At 38.9% G+C, this 21,775-nt stretch overlaps 1 protein-coding gene across 3 annotated transcripts; it reads left to right on the plus strand.

Annotated features, from left to right (window-relative positions):
* Positions 1–3,199: 3,199 nt before the first annotated feature.
* Positions 3,200–8,459, plus strand: dtx3la (deltex E3 ubiquitin ligase 3L a). Of its 3 annotated transcripts, none has more exons than XM_078291478.1 (5): positions 3,200–3,351; positions 3,894–3,987; positions 4,093–4,244; positions 6,964–7,172; positions 7,555–8,459. In XM_078291478.1, exons 2-5 carry the CDS (start codon positions 3,906–3,908, stop codon positions 7,622–7,624), a joined length of 513 nt encoding a protein of 170 aa, XP_078147604.1. In that variant the 5' UTR covers positions 3,200–3,351; positions 3,894–3,905; the 3' UTR covers positions 7,625–8,459. The 3 variants fall into 3 exon arrangements, with proteins under 3 accessions (XP_078147604.1, XP_078147605.1, XP_078147606.1); XM_078291479.1 differs by having other exon boundaries at positions 3,215–3,351; positions 3,845–3,987; XM_078291480.1 differs by having other exon boundaries at positions 3,224–3,373.
* Positions 8,460–21,775: the final 13,316 nt, after the last annotated feature.

A 21,775-nucleotide genomic window follows, 5' to 3' on the forward strand; every position in this document is an offset into this window, starting at 1 on the left:
CCTAACATGACTCCAACATCTTTCAGATTACACTAATGAAAAACCACTCGCTCTCCTTGCTCTAACTCACCAGCAGCCTACTCGACACAGCCCTATCACGCGTTCCCTGCATGATGCTAGCTAACAGAGCCTGCATCGATCGGCTAACTTTTGATATTTTGTTTAACCATGTAACACTCTTTTGAATGCCAAAAACAGCATGTTATTGGCATTTTCACAAGCACTGTAACATGTAGAAAGCAAGCAAATTAACAAACATGCATTTAACAACTTTCTTACCTGAATAGAGGGAAAATGTGACAAGGTAAGGAAGACAGGACACACTGCTGCTCCATCAGATTAAGTGAACAGGCACTACAATATAAATGTATTTACTTGTTCTACACAATTAAAATAGTGTAGAACAAGTTAAAATATGAAAATATTATGAAAGTACTAGATAACACCATGGGAACTCTACTGCCAAGTAAATTCAGGCTTGATACCTCAATATTACACTGATTTTACTCTGCAGATACTTAATTCCCCAGTTCAATAGGATGTAGGAAGGAATTTGTACTCTTGTACAAATGTATTTGTAAACTTGAAATAAAAAAAATCTGTCTGTAATTCCAGTTTGAGTACACTCCAATTCAAACTGGAATTACACAGTCTTTTGCCCCATGTTGGAGAGTGGGATAAAGGGAATTGGAGAGCAGTAAAACATCAATATGTAAAGTACAAGGTAGGTTTGGTTAACTGCAGGCTAAATGAATAAACTGGACATACTGGTACAGTGACTTTGTGCTATTGGGCAGTGAAACTGTAAAAACTATCACTGTGCTTGCTGACTGAATGGTGTCAGTGATCCTGCTCTTTCCTGAAAGTCAGGTTATGGCTGATAAGTGGTTGACAATAATTTGTGAGATTTTTTGTTACTTTCACCAATAGCACTCGGTTGTAGGACGTGGAATTAACACCAGCCACCAGAAAAATGCAGATGATTTTGTTTGTGGCTGCTAGGTTTGTTGATAGGTAGCCAGCCTGATTTGGATCAGTCTTTTCTACTCTAAAAATCCTTTGGCAGCTAGAAATAAAAATGGCAGGTGTAATTGTGAATTGTGAAATAAGCTTATGCCCAGGTAAACTCAAGCCATATGGTCTGGCGGGTGAAACAACACAACTGCTTTTCACACAATCTGAATCAAAATAGCAGTAGGACTAGGTGTGATCTTAAGAAGATGGATATTTTAAATCTTTACTTTTCAAATTGAAACTCAGTCATCATTTGATTCATTTAAATCAAATGGAATCAGACAGAAATAGAAAGAGATCTGCCTCTGATTAGGATGCATAATTCATTCATTTTTTTTCTCCCTCCCATTTTCTCTTTCACTCTGTCTCTCCTCTCTTTTCCTGTCGGCCTGCTCTTTTATTGATTAGTCTAAGCACTGCACTCCATTCAGTTTATTCCAAATGTTAACGAGATCATCACTGCTATGATAATGTGTGCTTTTGTGTTTGTGCATGTATGTGCCTGTGTGATGTGTGTTGAATATGTGTATGGCTGTGTGTGTGTGTGTGTGTGTGTGTGTGTGTCATACTGTAGCTGTTATGTTCCATGGTAAAGAGGTTCTGAGGCAATCTGTTCACCATAGCTTGGCTATTGCTAAAATAAAATGTATTTCATCTATGGTTTAAGATGCCTGTAAGACAGTTCGAAATAGCCAGTGGGCAGGAACACATTTGATGGAGGATCACTTAAACACATTATTTTGAATCAACAAATGTGTGTGTAGGCCTATGTGTGTGTGTGTGTGTGTGTGTGTGTGTGTGTGTGTGTGTGTGTGTGTGTGTGTGTGTGAAGAGATAGCCCAGTTGAAATCCTCAAACATCCATCCTATACATCAGAGAATAATGAGCTAGCGAGACTTAATAGAGCTAAATAGTGCTGAGCTGTAAAGAATTTTCTGACATGGTTCATCACTGCAGAGTGGCTGTGTGACTGATTGCCTCCTCTTCACCACACACCAAGACAGATCAAACACCTGGAGATAGAGACAGAAAAACTGATATATAGAGATGTACTACAAGACAGACAAAAACAGTCACACCACCTTCCTCCAACCACAGGATAATTCCACTGGACAACGTCTCGTATGAAGTCTGAATGATCTACTTGTAGAGTTGAGCAAACCCCAAAGAAAAGCCTTTCTTTGCCTTTATCCAGCCAAGCTAACCTGGCATTATATAACTCTACAGTTTTTTTGTCCTCTCAGCTCTTCCAGAGCAGTGGGCAAACAAGAGACATGAAGACATGAAGAGTGATATTTCCACACACAGATGGATCAAGATAGATTGAGCTTAGAAATTAATTGAAACAAAATTTAACTTTTTTCCATAATATTTTCCAGAATAAGTTTTACTTTAATGTCAGCAATCATTTGATAAGAATCAATGTCACTTTTCACAAATGTATGATGACTTGTTTTTGAAATATTAATAAATAATTTGACCATTTGTATGTCCACAAAATTCAATTCAGTGTATTCAGTGTTTTTATTCTTTTATTCTTGTCAGGGTAAAAAATACTCTGAAACAGCAGTTAGACCATGGCACACTAAAACGTTCCACTGAAACCTAGATTAATTAAATTATTTTAGGGTGACCCCTGCTGCTTACCAACTAAAGTCAAGTCATCACTGTGTTCCTGTTACTGTGCGTCTGGGCGTCTTTATTTACATGCTAGAACAAGAGTAAAAATATAAACACCCAAACATTTCTAAAATTGTAACCATCCCAAAGCCTTATTTCACCTGAGACCTGTTTTAGCCAATGTATCAAGACAACAGTTAAAATGCAGTACAGCACATGCTAATCTTATAATGATATTGTGCAGAAACACCAGCACTATGATGTATGTTTCTACCCATCCCTGTCAGTCAATAAGCTACTCAAAGACAACAATAAGAAAGTCCAATAATAAAGTGTGAGTGTGTGTGTGTGTGTGTGTGCGCTGATCTGTTCTTTCTCTGTCTGTCTGTTTCTCTCTCTCACTCATTGTCTTTACTTGCTCAACCACAATTTTGCACACACACACACGCGTGCACACACACACACGTGACACACACACACACACACACCAGTGCCAGAGGCCCTGTCAAAGTGTAGCGCTGCCACACCAGTCAGACAGATCACTTAACAGTGAATCACAACCCAGCAGCTCAACACACCCACCTCTCTTTCTCTGTTGTGTCACCATGACTTGAACAAACGACTGAACTCCAGTCAGGATAGATACCAGAGGAGAAAGAGGAAGAAAAGGAGGATAATTCATTAAGGCATAAAGAAGAAAACTGACTGGATTTCAAGGTACTGATGACAACAGAACACTAGGCATTTTTTTTAATCAACTTCTATGTACATGTAATGATCAGAATTATGTTAACAAATGCTTTGCTTGGGTGGTGTCAGCTAAGCATATGTAGCTTAATAGTCACAGCACTAATTGATAAGTTGATTTCATCAACTGTAAATCTATAGCAAAAATTAAGGGTGTCATTCCAAAATACTACAGATTCTTGAAGAAAAATATTTTGAGATTTGAACTCAACAGCTAAAAAATATAGCCAATTCCATCTTCAAAAATGTTAATATTTTGTAGAAACAAATCTTGAAACAAATTATTACTTCAGTGTGTTTCCAAAATTTCTTTTACTTTCATGTCAGCAAAGTGAGAACTCCTGTTTTGAAACCTAATTTTGGAATGAAACCCTATGTTCCGATGTTTTTGTCTTCCTTCAAAGCATTGCAGTCCTCTTTAAATTCTGTGTTTACAAGAAAATATTTTTCTGTGTGGATATAGCTCAATCAGCCAAGGCTCTGCAGACCTCTCTGTGTGTTTATCTTGCCAGCTGTTTACCAATATGGGCTCAGGCCAGAGCAGGGACAAGTTCCACTGTAACCAGTACCTGAATGGACAGGGACCTCCACCACTGGTACATCAAGGTCCTCCATCACACCATTAATACTGCTGCACATATTTGCCTCCTCCACTGTCGTCTCTCTTTCTGTCTTGTACTCATTTCTGAGCCTGGTTTGCTGTCTCTGCAGCTAATGAAGAAGTGAATGGGACATACAGAGCATTGAATGGCTCCCAGCCGGAGGGCCAGATGACCTGGGTGATCCTCCACAGAGACCTGCCAGGCTTCCCTGACGACAACACCCTGCAGATCAACTACGTCTTCCCTGATGGCATACAGACAGTAAGTTTAGCACTCCTAAAACCATATACTGTACTATATACATATCCATATACTTTGGAAAAAAAATCATTGCGTAAAGTTCATCATTCAATATCTCTAAAATATAGAGGATCCAGTCTCTAAAAGTATTAGCATTTTGTCAACCAAGGACTTATGTTAAAGTACAATGCTACTGTACTATAAGGGTTAGCTTACTATAATTTGTTTTGTTGTTCCCATGTGCTATCAATCAAGTACTCCTCAGTTTCTTGAAAGATCATTTTTCTTGTTATGTTAAGAACAGATATACTAGATGCAAGTGGACCTCACAATCACAAATCGAAGAAAAAAACTATTCTAACCAAGTGTGGCAAACAACCAATGGACCAACCACTGGAGATCTGGTTTTGCTTGTGATTTGTTCAGCACACTTCAACCAACAAAACACAACATAAAGACAGCACCTAAGGTGCTGGGGCTGCTTTGGGTGGGTTCTGGTCTGTTAAATAGGGCCATTTCAGGCTAGGCTTCAGAGTGCTTCGTTGGTTTAGTCATCGGGCTCTGATTCTCGTGCTTACCCACTGGAAGACATGTATGAGTTAATTGGGTACACGTGTGCCTCGTTGGCCAGCTGGGCCGCCCCAGCTCTCTCTGCCTCTGCCTCTCTCCTCCCCACCCTGCTTGACAAACTGAGATGTTAAAATGCCATTGTTATTATCCATCTGACCTATAAAAGTGTAAAATGTTTTTGAGTTACCCAGTCATCAGTGCAAAGGATCCATTAATAAAAAAAGGAAAAGAAAGTGCTTACATAAACATGCATGTACATACACAAACCTCCATCCATAAGCACACCCAGTCTTCATTGGACCCCTGTATTTCCATGTCCAGCCAGTATAGTAGGCACAGATTCAGTTTGTACTTGTAAGACCTGCCATATGCCACCTCTTGAGCCTTGAATAAGTGGACTACTGCCACCATCACTACACAGCACAACATTTCAGAGATGTGTGATCTTGAGAGCAACCTGTAACCAAAAAGGTAATGTAAAAGTGACTGATTTGAAGCAAGACAAAACAGATGGAACACACATCTTTGAAAATGATTTAATTCCATCTCTTTGTATTGATGCAGTGATATATGTAAATAACTACAAAAAAAAGACAAATAGAAACTGGAGTATATTTAATACTGCTGAAACAGTAAGAGCCAGGAGTAGAGCAGAGTTTCCTATGGGGAGCCTGGCAGCATTCTTTCCCATGAGGAAGCTGAAAATCTGGTTAGTCTGGTTAGCAGGGCCAGAGGGGGATGGGACTCTGCAAAATGCAAAACATCATTCAGAAAGTGTTGACAACAGCTGAGATCACATTCCACAAGTATTTCCTGTGTTATAAGGGCTTTTATGGGGATCTTTGCGAGGGTAGAAACCACCATTTTAGATTTTATGTTAACATTTATGTTTTTTGCATTCAGCTGTAGATTTATTTTATTAAGGAACAAGATAGATAATACAAGATTGTATTAAGATAATACAATTGCCACTGCTACAACCACTACTACTACGTCTATTGCTACTACTGCTACCGCTGCTGCTACTGCTGCCAGTACAAAACTACTCCTACTACTGCTGGTGGTGATTTGCTGTTAAAGAAAGACTATTAATTAAGTTGACAACAATTATCACATCTTTGATTTGATTGTTTTATTTCTAGAATTTTCTATCATACACAGGGGTTAAAGTGGGCCGGAACGATCCGGAACGGCATTCCGGCACCTTCGATTAATAAGTAAATAAATCTGATTGGCAATTTCATACATAATAATGTCAAGCGAGTTCACAGGGCTGCCAACTCTCACGCATTGACCGTGAGACTCACGCAATTGACATTTTGCACACGCTCTCACGCCACAAGTCCATTTTCTCATGCAGTGAAAAACAAATTCATAACTGATAATGTCGCGGCGTGAAAAGAGACGCTGACAGCGCACGAGATGAGACAGAGCAGCACCGTGCAGCAGAGAGTTATTCAGACCATCTGAATAGCGAGAAATATACACAAATCTATTATACTGTAATTTATTCCCATGCATGGTGCTCAGAGTAATCTCAGTCAGCGGCTCTTCTGCGTCTCTCCCTCTCCTCTCGCGCCGTGCGCACGCAGGCAGGAGTGAGAGTGAGTTACTATGGTTACGGGGATGCTCTGTGTCTGTCGCTCTGAAACTTTCTCAAGATTCCCAATAATAGGTTTTTAGGTTAGTATGCCTATGCAAAATCATGAATGTAAGCACCTCAATGCTGAAATCTAGTAATATAACATAATTTTACATTTTTGGTTAACATTATACAGGGTTGCTGTTTCTTGACTTAATCCAAGAGGTTAGGTGTAGAAATGCAGGAAATTTGTTTTATATTACCATTTTTTTCTGACCCCCCCCCCCCCACCAATTATGTATCCCGGGCGAGTAACCTTGTTAAAGTAGTAAACTTGCTACATACCTCTTCACTTATCATTGTGGGACATGTAACCTTCAGCAGGGGAAAAATATGGCAAAGCGAGACTGGCAACACTTTTCCGTAGGTAAGGTTAGCTTAGCCATTAGCCTTTATGCACAGTTTGTCCTTGGGGGTATCCGTAGTCCACCAGCTTTGCTGTGGTATGTTGACAGATGTGTTGCGGTTTCTGTCGCACTCTAGTGGTCGGAATATCGCTTAGTGCAGCTTTAACCACCACTCTTGCAGGAGAAACATCCCCACCCTGGTCAGCAATTTGCTGGGCTACGGCTGTGGGCTTACCTGCCTGACAACCGCGAGGGCAGGAAGGTTCTTAGGCTGCTGGACAGGGCCTTCAGCCAGCAGCTCCTGTTCACCATAGCCACCAACCAGCATGGAGAGGACGTGGTCACGGCAGGCATCCCCCACAAAACACAGCCAGACGGTGGGACCAAGACGTGAGTGGGTCTCAGTGATTAATTTATTCATCATTCACATTCATACAGTTAGACACATTCACACTGGGAGCTGCCCAGTATAACCACAGTCTCCTCCTGTCGGCCACTGGAAGATGCCCAGTACAACCACAGTCTTTTAGCCATTTGTTGGATGCTTGTATTCAAAGCATCTGATAACACCATGAGTGTACATATTTTTAGTATGGGTGGCACCTGTGGGAATGGAAGCCCTAACCCTGGCAGCGCGTATGTGTGTGTGCGTGTGTGCGCATGTGTGTGTTATATACTGGTATTGTTTGCCTGATGTAGTTAACAATAACACTTTGGATCTTACCGCATCATCTGCAAACTAATTGTTCCTGTGTAATTTGTGTTCATTCAGTGAGAGCTACCCAGACCCAGATTACCTGAAGACTGTGAGGAAGCTACTGAAGGACAAAGGCATTGAGTAATGCACAACATCGCACAACACACTGCTGGATGGACAGATGAAGACAGAGATCTGCACTTCAACTACAGTTCAGCTCTGCATGTCCACAGCTCATGTGCAGTAAATTATTAATAATACTAGATGATGTTTGCTAATAGAATGTGTAATCTTTGTATTTTATATGTATGGACTGTAATGAGGTTTTTGTTCCAAAATATATTTAATTTATAATATGACATATTGCTCAATTTAGCTTACAGTAGCCTACATGTACAGAAATATGACATTTTCGTTTTAAAATATATTTATTATAACATAATATAAGTTATTTGATTATGTCTATGTCTCATGGATTTGCTGTTACCTGTTACCTGTGAATATAATGATGGCTCTTTACACATACAATTTGGAATGATATTACTGTATTTCAAGGGCAATATCAGTGGCATCATCAGCATCGGGCTTCCGGGGCTTTAGCCGGGAATGTTTTTTGATTAGCCCTGAATCTTTTGACAGAGGAAAAAATCCTAGGCTATATCCAGGGGGTCATTGGGCCAGAACGCACAGGTACACCATTCCAGGAGTGAATTTGGGCTACATTGCTTAAAAATGGAAAAGTCCACTCAACCGGGAAGCCGTGCCACGTTAAACAAGCGCACAATCAGATGACAGACACAGACCATGTACACAACAATATTCAGTTCATAAGCCTAAGCATGTCTCAACATGGTGCATTAATTTAGACCAGTGATAAGTACTACTATGTCAGAGCCATGTGGTTATCTGAAATTAAACAACCTCCAGCCAATCAGAATCAATGTATCCAGCACATGTATAATAAATATTAATGGATAATATTTTGAGAGCTGACTTTTTTGTCATGTCATGTTGCCAGTTTTGAGGGAAGTGGTAGAAAATAGTGATACTCAGGTAGGATCACCTTCAAACGGGGAAATGCTAGTAAAATATGAAACAAGTGAATTGTATTTTTTAAAGGTAATCTTGTCAGAATCTTAGCAAGGACAACAAGAGAATGAGGGAGTCAGGGTCAGAGAGACAGCAGAGAGCAGCCACACCAACCAAACCCCAAATCCAGGGCAGGACACTGCACCACTCATGGCTTCACTAAAGCCTTTTTCTGTTTATTTTATGTTTGCAACTGTTAGTGCTAAGTTTGTTGGAAATCTTCCATAAAGTTATAATAATTATGTAAAACAATTCCATTCCATTATATTACAGAGGTATGTTATATGATCTTTAATCAATTTAAGATTCAAGTTGACAACTGTGTACATTACAGGATTCTTCAATGCAAAGAATCTTGGAACTTGGCTTGTAATGCAGTAGGATGCCTGTCTGACCCTCCTGGACACCGTGTGCAGAAATCTTGACTCCCCACACTCCTACACAAGGATTTTATTTATGGACCTCTCTTCTGCTTTTAACACAGTACACACACACCCCCTGTGTAACCGCCTCTTGGGACTACAGGTCAACCCAACTTTTTAAATCCAGCAATTTGATTTTAAATACTGGGGTGCCCCAGGGCTGTGTCTTATCTCCCATCCTCTTCTCTATTTACACAAACGAAATAACCTGCACCGGCAATGGCATAACACTTTTCAGATACGCAGATGACATGGCCCTGGTGGCCCACCTGAGAGACGAGGACTCCAGGTGTCCACATACCGGCAGTGTGTGGACACCCTGACCTCATGGATCGAGGAGAGCTCCTTGGAGCTCAACATCTCCAAGACCAAGGAGCTGTGCTGTGGGGGGGGGCAAACATCTGGGGCTGGATTCACCAATGTGTTCTTAAGATAGATCTTAAGAAATGACATAAGAGGAAATTTTAGGAAGTTCTTAAGAAGGCTCTTAAGTGCAATTCCTCAATATTTTCTTAGTAACAGTCTCATTTCTTATGAATTTCTTTAATTTTCCTACTTAAGAACTTCTCAAAATAGGGCCTGAATTCTGGTTAATAAACTTTAGGCTTACTACCATTGAGGCTAGGAGACAAGGCTAGGAGGCAATCCAAAGTGCTTCCATCTACAAAACAATTGGGGAAAAAACTATTTAGGGCAACTAGAGCAAAGATTTAAACATTGGTTGCTGTTGGTAACTGTAAAATTTGCTAGCTTATTTTCAATAACATGAGACAAGGGCCTACTTGGCCCTACACCAAATAAAGCTTTACAATAAATGTTAATCTTAATGTTAGGTGTAGGGGAACCTATGAAGACTTTGAACTATAACCTACTTGTCTAAAATGTGTTTAAATATATATATATATATAGATATTAGAGGCTTACCTTTTCACTGTAGGAATTTTAAGACAGGTGAAGGGCTGTCTTAAAGTTAAGAAAAAAATCAATAACAAATTTGAGAACTTTCATTTCAAGAATACCATTTATTCATAAGTTTTTTCTTAGGAAGAAACATAAGAAGAAAGTTAAGAAAATATATAAGAACTGTTTTTGAGAATAGCATTTTGCCCTATTTTTTTTCTTAAGACTAAAGTTAAGAAAAAAATGGCACTTGAGAAGATTTTTTTTCTTAAGAGGGTTTTGTGAATCCGGCCCAGGTCCCCCTCATCCCCTTTCGGAACCCCTGAGGTTGAAAGGGCAGGTGGTGGAGCAGGTCGGGGCTTTCAAATACCTGGGCACGGAGATAGACAGCCTCCTGTCTTTCTCCCAACACGCTGACTCAGTGTACAAGAAGGCCCAGCAGCGCCTGTTCCTGCTGAGGAAGCTCCGGAGTTTTAACGTCAGGAAAGACATTTTAACAGCTGTCTACAAATCACTCATTGAATCTGTTCTCACCTTCAACATCACCTCCTGGTATAACTCCCTCTCTGTAAAAAACAAATCAAAACTTTCCAGGATCATCAAGCAAGCAAGTAAAATAACCGGCACCCTCCAGCCCCAACTATCAACTCTACACCCAGTCAGTCAGAAGAAAAGCCACTCTCATAACACAAGACCATTCTCATCCCCTCCACAAAGCATTTCAAATACTCCCATCAGGCTGCCGTTACAAAGTCCCCCTGGCCAAAAAGAACATTTACAAGAACTCTTTCATCCCAACAGCCATCAGTATTTTAAACAAACAATGAAACACATAAACACACTTTTACTTACTTTTACCTCCAATCTGATGTATGTTTTTAACCCTCATGTCTGTTTATTTGTTTTTATGCGGTATGTCTTTTTATGTCTTTTTTCTTTCCTCTTTTATGAGCCACGTCAAAGACAATTTTCTGTCATGCTCAAAGACAATAATTCTGACAATTTCTGAATCTGAATCTGTATGCTGTGGTTCCTCTATTTCTGTCAGGTCACCATATTTGAAGGCATGGAATAAGGTTAAAGTATCTTGTCCTATCAAATGATCATTTATTAAGTCATAGCAATGTTACAATGACACTTCTGTAATCTCCAGATCTCTATACAAAATTGTTTTCCTTGGATTTTCTGAGTTTCTATGAAACAACACTCATTTGGAATATGAAAACCTATGTGTTTCTCATTTTGCATATGGTTTGAGCACAATATTTCAAAGTATTTAATTAATATGAACACTCTGGTCTTCCACACAGCTGCTATTGCTGAGGGGTGGAACTGTTTCAGTTGGAGGAGGTGGAAGGAGCTCTGCTGTTTATTGTTCTTATTTTTCTTTTCTTCCTTTTTGCCCTTCCTACCGCCTTGCCACTCCCTTATTGGTCCAGATCGCAGTGTGTGAACTTTCTCAGGGTGATGCAGGCCTGATGTTCTCTTCAAACTGAATTACAGCCAGGTCCTCACACTCACAATAAAGTCTAATCTCATTTGGGAGGCCTCTGTCATCCAGGAGCCTCTTAAACCACTTTCTTCTGGACGCTCAAACACACTTATCTGTCCACCACTGGCAGGTCACACGGCCTGTCAAATCTGTCTTCACTGAAAAACACACACACACACACACACACACACACACACACACACACACACACACACGCACACACACACATACATATTGGCACCCACAGCACTGTTCTTTTTATAGCTCAAGAGGCAGTTGTATGCCAGATCCTTTTCCATCCAACTGTGTGAGGAGGAGGCTCCAAATTGTTTCTTTGCTGTGTCAAAACTGTTCAGTTTAGACAGCAGGATTCATTATCATGCCTGTATTGTCAGTCATGTCATACTGATTTTCCTTGTCATTCCTTTCTCTAAAGGAGAAATAACTGGTGGAATCTGAGCAGAAATCATTAACAGTGACTGCCACTTAATCCAAAGAAAGCTTTTAGCTCAACGCTACATAGAATATTTTCTGTGCTTGCATTCTCTCTCCCTCTCTGTGCCACTGTTCCTTTGTTAGTGGTGATGAATGGGCCACAGTGCTGTTTCATTAAGCTCTTTAATTTGGCCCACAATTAGAGGCCATCCCTTTTGGAAGACAAAGCAGATTGTGCGACTGGTAATTAAAAGACTTGGGGATGGTGGATGCTGAAGATGGATGTAGTCTAGATGCCCCTCTTCTGTTTCCCAAGCAAGCCCACCTACAGTTTAATTTCACTATCTATCTATCTATCTATCTATCTATCTATCTATCTATCTATCTATCTATCTATCTATCTGTCTGTCTGTCTGTCTGTCTGTCTGTCTAATAAAATAATTTGAACAGTTAACATACCTACTAGGGATGTACCCGAATCTGAATATGTTATTCGGGAAAGCACAAATAATGCAATGGAAACAGATTCTTCTTCTACCCGAAGTTACTCGTTATTATTCGGAAAAAAAAAGCCATGATTGACATGTCTGTCCGTCAGCCACTATGTTTCTTCAAATTGTGGATGGCCACAAGATACACATTCCCTACTATTCCCTACATTCCTACTAACTAGTCATTTAATTTACTACACATTAGAGGTCTGCAACCCGACCCGAACCCGTCGGGCTTGGTTTTTAAATAAATAATTTGGGCTCGGGTCGGGTCGGGCTCGGTTGTTTTTTTTTTTCATGCATGGAAAAAACAATGTTATGCTCCTCGCTTTCTCCTGAAGCTCTGTGTCACACAGGCTGGGCACACACAGCCCCCCTCCCTCTGCTGAGCGCTGCTCTCTCTCTCTCTCTCTCTCTCCTCTCTCTCTCTCTCTCTCTCTCTCTCTCTCCTCTCCGCTCTGTCATTGGTGCTGAAAGACGCACAGCGGCGACAGTAGGCCTAGGGGGAAAAAAAATTAAAAATAAAATAAAACAGGCAAAAAAAAAGTTCATGTATTACTGTTATGTAATTACTGTTGTAAAGTAGTAATTCACGTTTCCCTAGCGAACTGCAGTAACGTTAACACATCAAGAAACGCGAACGCAGCATCATTGGAATTTAAGATTATTCCCTTCAACTGAAGGATATTTTTCTATATATCTTTACAGTAAATAGTTTCTATTTCCAATGCAAAACAGAATCTTTCGATTTATAAAACATTTTTTTCAGTTTCTGATTGTTCAATGTCCCCCAGTCAAAGGGGTGGTGGTGGTGGGGTTCAGACAGTTCATAAAACTTAGTTTAGTTAAAAAAAAAAGAAAAAAAAAGAGAGATGAGAGACAGAGAGACTCTATTCACATTGTCACATTGTTCAATTGTCTCTATTCACATGTGAAAAAACGTTTTCACATGTGAATAGAGACAATTGAACAATTGGACAACTGAAATCTTTACATGTGAAAATAAAGTGTTACAAAGTCACATGTAAATTCAACATTTTCACGTGATTGTCTCTATTCACAAGAAAAAAGGTTTTCACATGTGAAAATGAAGTCTGTCACAACGTCACATGAATTTGACTTTTTCACACGTGATTGTCGTATTCACATGTGAAAAAAGGTTTTCACATGTGAAAATGAAGTCTGTATCACAAAGTCACGTGAATTTGACATTTTCACATGTTATTGGCTTTATTCACATGTGAACAAGTTTTCATATGTGAAAATAAAGTATGTGTCACAAAGTCACATGACATTTTCACATGTGATTGTATCTACTCATGAATAATATTGTTAATCCTTGGAGATTTTAATTTAGACTGGTTGACAGATATATCGAATGGTCTAAAGGATATTGGAGGTGATTTTAATTTAACACAATTGATCTCTGAGCCAACTAGACCAAACCTTAAAAATCCATCAAGATCCACCCTCCTTGAGCTTATTTTGACCAATAGACCAGATAAATATACTGCCAGTGGTGTGTTTGATCTCGGCATCAGTGACCACTGCCCCGTTGCCTGCATCAGAGATGAGAGGCTGGAGAAATCTACGCCACAAATTTTAGTCAGGAGATTTTTTAGAAATTTTAACGAACAAGCCTTTTTACATGACCTTTATCTTAATGATCTATCTTATATTTTTAACATATCTGAAGTTGACTTTGCACTTGACTTCTTCATCAGTTCCTTTAATTCTCTGGTTGATAAACATGCTCCATTTAAAAAACTTAAAAGACAGGTCCAATCAATGGTTTTCTGAGGAGTTATCTTCATTGTTCCAGTCAAGAAACGAGGCATGGGCCCTGGCTAGACGTTCAGGTGACCCCTCCCACTGGTTGGCCTTCAGACAGCTAAGAAACAAATGCACTTCCTTAGTGAGAAAAGCCAAATCAAACTAAATAAGTAAATATGTAAATTTACTTGGTAGTGCTCACACAAACTCAAAAAAGTTCTGGAAGATTATAAACTCCTCCAGAAAACATAATTCCAGTGCTTTCCCCACTCATTTTATTTCTGGGTATTGCGTTTTAACTGATGAAAAGGAAATAAGCACAGCCTTTAATAAGCATTTTGCTGCAGCAGGCCACATCTTTGATAATTTGTGCATGAAAAAAGCTGCCACTGTTGATGAGGGGCTCTCTCCTATGACTATAGACAGCTCTTTGTCTGCCATAGATGAGTCCTCTCACTTTACCCTTAGTCATTTTACCGTCAGTGAAGTATTAGATGCTCTATTTACAATAGATACAAAGAAATCAGTTGGTGAGGACAGTCTGGATCCCTTCTTTCTGAAGATCTCTGCCCCCCTGATTACAGAATATATTGCCCATATTTTTAATCTATCTATTTTATCTGGTATAGTACCCCTAGTCTGGAAAACGGCTCATGTTTTACCTCTGCATAAAGGTCACGATAAAAGTGATCCCAATAACTATCGCCCAATCTCAAAATTGTCTTGTCTTGCCAAAATCTTGGAATCCCTGGTGAACAAACAACTTAAAGCATTTCTTAACAGTCACTCTGTTCTTAGATCTTATCAGTCTGGTTTCAGGGCCAAACATAGTACGATCTCTGCTACCTCCTTAGTTTTAAATGGCGTTGTATCTGCCCTGGATGAAAATCAACACTGTGCCGCACTCTTTGTTGATTTATCTAAAGCATTTGACACTGTTGACCATTTCCTGCTTTTACAAAGACTGTCTTACATTGGATTTGATTCTGCTGCGTGTGGCTGGTTTGAAAACTACCTCTCTGACAGATATCAATGTGTTAAAGTGGGAGATGTACAATCTGAGTTCCTTCATATATCAAAGGGTGTTCCCCAAGGCTCTATTTTGGGCCCCATATTGTTTAACATGTATACTGAACAAAAATATAAACGCAACACTTTTGTTTTTGCCCCCATTTTTCATGAGTTGAAATAAAAGATCTAAGACTTTTTCTATGCACACAAAAGACTTATTTCTCACAAATTTGTTTAAATCCGTGTTAGTGAGCACTTCTCCTTTGCCAAGATAATCCATCCACCTGACAGGTGTGGCATATCAAGATGCTGATTAAACAGCATGATTATTGCACAGGTGTGCCTTGGGCTGGTCACAATAAAAGGCCACTCTAAAATGTGCAGTTTTTATCACACAACACAATGCCACAGATGTCGCAAGTTTTGAGGGAGTGTGCAATTGGCATGCTGACTGCAGGAATGTCCAACAGAGCTCATGTTGCAGCATGATAATGCACAGCCCCATGTTGCAAGGATCTGTACACAATTCCTGGAAGCTGAAAACATCCCAGTTCTTGCATGGCCTGCATACTCACCAGACATGTCACCCATTGAGCATGTTTGGGATGTTCTGGATCGGCGTGTACGACAGTGTGTTCCAATTCCTGCCAATATCTGACAACTTCACACAGCCATTGAAGAGGAGTGGACCAACACTCCACAGGCCACAATCAACAACCTGATCAACTCTATGCGAAGGAGATGTGTCGCAATGCATGAGGCAAATGGTGGTCACACCAGATACTGACTGGTTTTCAAAAAATGCATATCTGTAGCCCTAGTCATGTGAGATCCATAGTTCAGTGCCTAATAAATGTCTTTTTTCAAGATAAAACTGCACATTTTCAAGTGGCCTTTTATTGTGACCAGCCCAAGACACACCTGTGCAATAATCATGCAGTTTAATCAGCATCTTGATATGCCACACGTGTCAGGGGGATGGATTATGTTGGCAAAGGAGAAGTGCTCACTAACACGGATTTAAACAAATTTGTGAACAAAATTTGAGAGAAATAAGCCTTTTGTGTGCATAGAAAAAGTCTTAGATCTTTTATTTCAACTCATGAAAAATGGGAGCAAAACCAAAAGTGTTGCGTTTATATTTTTGTTCAGTATATAAATGATGTTGCAAAATACTTGAGAGCCTGTAATGTCCGTCTCTATGCAGATGACACTATTCTTTATTGTTTTTCACATTCTGTACAAGATGCCATTCTTCATCTGCAATATGCCTTTGATGCCTTCCAAAAATCACTGTTAAATCTTAAATTGGTGTTAAATGCTGACAAGACTAAATATATGTTATTTTCTAGAGCAAGAGATACTAATTATAATGATCTTCAGCTCTGCACCTTAAATGGCACATGTATTGAACAAGTTCCCCATTATAAATACCTTGGAATTTGGATGGATGAGAAATTGTCTTTTAAAACACACATTGATATTTTAATTAAGAAATTGCGGATGAAGCTTGGATTCTTCTATCGAAACAGATCCTGTTTTCCATGGCCTACTAGAAAGAGACTAATAGAGGCGCTTTTCCTTTCTGTTCTGGATTATGGGGACATAATCTACAGAAATGCATCTGCTACCACGCTTAAGCCATTAGATGCAGTTTATCACTCAGCTCTTAGATTTATAACAGGCGATAGTTACAGTACCCACCATTGCATCCTCTATAACAAGGTTGGTTGGCCCTCCCTTTGTATCAGGAGAGATCAGCATTGGTTTATGTTTATTTACAAAGCCCTCGTTGGGAGATTACTATTCTACCTTAATTCACTTTTACACTGGAATATTGGAGCCTACCACACACACCTCCAGGACTGTCTAATACTTGAGGTTCCGCGTGTCTCCACGGACCTTGGAAAGACTCCTTTTAAGTTTTGTGCTCCGCATACTTGGAATATTTTACAGGGTTTGTTGAAATATGATTCCCTTGTTCCCCTGGGACATTTTCAGTCAAAGATATCAACTCTGGTTAACCTTAATTGCACCTGTTTTAAATGATGTACTTGTGAGGATGGACTGATCTGTGTGATTCTCTTTTTGAATTGTCTTTTATGTTTGTTTATTTAATTGTTTATTTATTCATTAATTTCCTCTTTTGTGTTATTTGTGATTTTCTCTACTTGTAATCTCGGCACCACTGGAAAAGAGGGTCTCAACCCTCAGTGTGTCTCCCGAGAACTAAATAAAGGTTGATTGATTGATAAGTTTTCACATAAAGTATGTGTCACAAAGTCACATGTGAGTTTGACATTCACACGTGAATTAAAATTTTCATGTGAGAAAACATGGCATATGAAGTTGCAGGTCAAATCCATAATTTTCACATGTATTCACAAGTGAAAATGTTTCACTAACATGTAAATTGAAAAAAATATGGAAAAATAAAAATGCTTATAGTCTATATAATGTGAGATGAAAGTATGTGAAACAAATTGTTCCCTACACTGTAATAAATCAATAAATCTTCAGAAAGTTGTAGGAATAGATAAAGACATGTTGGCATGACATAAGATGTGAAAATAATTGTCACAACATAAATACAATGTTTTGGCAATGACCATGTAAATTTTGCCAGTAAACTAAGCATATTATATTCAGCAAATTGTAATTACTGCATTACAATGGAAAACAAAAATGCAAGTTCAGGTTAAAAATCAAGCAGAGGAAGTGTGCAGGTTTGAGCATGCGCGTTCAGGAGGAGGAAAATAATCGCTCTCTAAGCTTCTCGTCACCAGTGAAAAGTCAACTAAAGACAAGCTGCTTTATCAGACTTTACAAAGTCATCAAAGTTCATCAGCTTCGGTTTTTTTCAGAAATACTACCCAACGTAAGGTCTATATATTTTGTAACACAAGAAGAACACACTTTATTTTACCATCTTGGTTTTCATCCGACCGTGGATTCTCCAAGGTAAGTTAGCTTGTTTTACCTTAAATGTACCTTAGCTAACTAACGTTACATCATTGAAAATGGAGAGGCGCAGTGCTTCCCGAGCCCCTTCGTTAACGCCACAAGTTAGTACAGTTTTATTCAGTAAAACGTCTGATTCAGACTGTTTTGTTTTGTAGCCTATATATGACGAATTGCATCTCATTTTTTCCCTTAACGTTATTCCTTTGCGGGTTCAAATGTCGGATGAAAAGTAGTTCTCTCTGATAATATAAGATAGTTAGAGATGAGCTCAAAACAGAACCACCAAGATGTGTTCTGTAAGAGAAAGTTGGCATTTACATTGATCAAGCAAGCAGACTGCCACGAAATGCGTTTTAAGTGTGTGTGTGTGTGTGTGTGTGTGTGTGTCACCCGTAGCGCCACCACTTGGATATCAATTTCTAGCTTTGGCCTAGCTAGATCAAAGCTGGAGGACCAGCCAGTGGTGTCAACATTTAAACAAAGATGGCTAGTGCTCTTTGTTGAGGAACAGGTAACTCTCTCTCCTCTCCTCCAGAATTTACATATTTTACATTAACATACATATTTTCTTCCATTTGGGCTCCCACTGGAATTATAATCAATATAATTGCTCCTTTTTGTGTCCCTTTAATTTGATAAGGATAGGGTCACACATGATGAAAAATTACTTTGTTAAGCACTATTTCATAACAGAACGTTTTCGGCCCTCCGGCCTTCATCAGTGTCTAATAGTAACTAATATTTTTCCTCATTCACATTGAATCAACAAAATAAGAAGCTTCAAAGTATTTCATACATGCAAACACCACTTTCAAAATACCTCCACCATTTTGCCATGAAGGATCTAATCCCCATAACAAGAATCATTATGTGAAGATCTTGCTTTGTAAATCCCAGATGTTGTACTAAACTCCAAAATGTGGTTCCTGATGTAGCCACCAGGAGTCATTTGTGCAATTTAACTCTATACATACACATACATATAGACACATACGTCAACAAACTATGGGCTGTCTGAATACATCAAGTGGTCAGCCGTTCATTAATCAGACATACCAATAGTCACTAAATTTAAAGATTAGGCTACTATATTCACACGAGAGCCCGACCTCAAGAGTCGTTCATTCATAAAAAGACTGTAAGGTTGCATTCCTCATTTAAACCATGAGGATGCAACCCAGTCAGCACAAAGTTGTTGAAAAGCCGGCTATACCCGACAGCTAAACAACGGTCCACTTCGGTTGAAAATGAAAGGTGAAAAGACAACTAAATATATAAATACATAAATAATTATATAATAAAATGCTTAAATAAATGAAGAAATAAATAATTATGTGATTTAATGCTTAATTATCACCATAAATAAATAAATCACAAATTAAATGAGACATTAAATATATAAATGTTAAATTTATTTGTGTATTCATTTATTTATTCATTTATATATATATATTTATATATGTACACATTTGTATATTTATTTATTCATTCGTATATTAATTAATTTATTTACTTATTCATTTATTCACACATTTATTTATCTATTTATAATTTTTTTGTTTTTTTGTGATTATTGCGGCCAAAAATGCTTGATTTTGCTGCAGCTTTTCTCTAAAATTGCGATACAATTTGCGAGGTTTTATGTGCTCCTTTTGTGGTAAAATTGCGGGAATTGGGAAAAATTGCAAGAAATTTCTCTCTCTCTCTCTCTTACTCACTCACACACACGCACACACACACACACACACACACACACACAGCCTCCCCCTATTCTCTCCCACTCTCCGTTTAAGCTATTAACTCTTCCAAGAGTTTGAATTTTGCGCTCACCTCGATTCTTGCTGCTTTTGTTATGTTTTGCAAGATGAACAAAGCTCACCTGCCAAGATGAACAAAGCAGGTGAGCTTTGTTCATCTTCCACCTGAATGCGCGCTGCGATGATGTAAGTTACTACGACACGAAATGCAACAATTGGTCCAAATCACAAGCGGTCTGTTGATTTGGCCATTTCATGCGGAAAAGTTGCGGCAATTTTGCAAAACTGCAAGCTCTCACAAATATTGCGGAGATTTCTTGAATTTGCGTTAATTATTGTGATCGCAAAATTGCAAGTTCCTGGAGGGACTGATTTATCCATAGTGTAACTTGCTGCAGCGAAATAAATAAATCTGTCAACTTCATTCATCAAAAGTCAGGGGGCGGACTCTGCCCTGCGATTGGTGGTTGAACTTGAATCTACTGCTTTTGCCTAATTCAAGATGGCAGCACCCGGTGCGGATCTTAATGAAATCTTGCGTGATTGAAAACCACAGTCAATCGTCACGGCCAGAGCCGTTGAAAGAGAGAGTTGCGATACTCCCATAGACTTCTGTTGTAATCGGAGAATGCGGATGTAACGCGTGTCATGGGGCGACCAATAGTTCCAAACACTGTATAGTTCCAGCGTTGAACCCCATTCATTTTCAGTGTTTCCGAGGCACGCTCGCTGGTAAGTTGATGAAATGACTGCAGTTTTTGACATTTTAACGCATTAGCGGACCTCTCATCAATTTAGTCAATAGTGGTATTTTATGTAGCCAGCTTTAGTTAATGTTTATCGTAAGATAATAGCTTGTTAGATTCTAAATGCAGTTAGCTAACATAAGCAACACTTCGCTAGCTACCATAACCAGATGTCAGTTGGCCTACATTTACCTCAAATTAATTGCAGTTATTGGTGTTCGTTGGCATACAAAGTTTATTTTTGGTTATTAGATTTATTGTTAAAGTTAGCAACACTTAGTTTTGACTGTATTAGTACATCTGATTACAATGAATGGTAGCTTGGTTAATTCAGTCATTACACACATTGTTTGTTAGGCAGTACATCAATGACAGGTGATAAGATCAGCAGCATAAATATGGATGATCACAGTAAAAAGAAAATATAACTGCAGGTAGCTAATTACTTCACATATTTTTCTGTTGAAGAGCTGACATGTGAAAGCATGGGAGACTAACTTTGATGACCTAGCAAGCCAGCTATCTATAAAGGATCCAAAAAGCAACAAGGTATGTAATTGTCAGTTATATCTGTAGCATCCAAAACGTAATGCCAATGCCACTTAAATAGTTGAAGATGTTTGAAGATACAGTTAGACACTAACACAATTTCTGCTTATATAATCCCTGTAAGATATGTGATATAGCACTTTACCATTTCTGTAGGAGCAATGACGAGGCTGGTGGAGAGATGGACCGGCTGGTCGAGCGATGGAGAGGCTGTAGTACTAAATAAGGTGGAATGTTATTGTCCGAAATTACTCAGAAAATCATTTTCCACAAACGATTTTGTTTCAATTATGTAGCACCTAATACTGTTAGTGCATAATTCATATTAAATATGTGATATAGCAACTTACCATTTGTGTAGGAGCGATGGCGAGGCTAGCCGACCCCCTGAGCCAACTTTCAGTATGTTTACCAACACATTTTTATTGCACACACAAAACTTTGTAAATATGAAAATTCAATAAATATACAAATGTCATAAAGTATAAACTATAGTATAAAGTAATCTATAAATGAAAATTGCAAATTTGCTACACACTAGTATGTGATGTACACTCTTGTAATGGAACTGATGACTTCTGTGTTTCTGTTACTCCACAGATTACGTTGATGAGTTGATGGACCTTATCTTTGATCACGTGTTCCAGGACCCTGCACCTCATGTGAG

Source organism: Centroberyx gerrardi, chromosome 22, assembly GCF_048128805.1.
Source record: "Centroberyx gerrardi isolate f3 chromosome 22, fCenGer3.hap1.cur.20231027, whole genome shotgun sequence".
Classification (NCBI taxonomy): Eukaryota; Metazoa; Chordata; class Actinopteri; order Beryciformes; family Berycidae; genus Centroberyx; species Centroberyx gerrardi.

Coding starts and splice junctions, on each gene's coding strand:
- dtx3la (XM_078291478.1), top strand. CDS start 3,906: ATGGGCTCAGGCCAGAGCAGGGACAAGTTCCACTGTAACCAGTACCTG. Junction 3,988..4,092: donor TCCACCACTGGTACATCAAG/GTCCTCCATCAC, acceptor CTGTCTCTGCAG/CTAATGAAGAAGTGAATGGG. Junction 7,173..7,554: donor CCAGACGGTGGGACCAAGAC/GTGAGTGGGTCT, acceptor GTGTTCATTCAG/TGAGAGCTACCCAGACCCAG.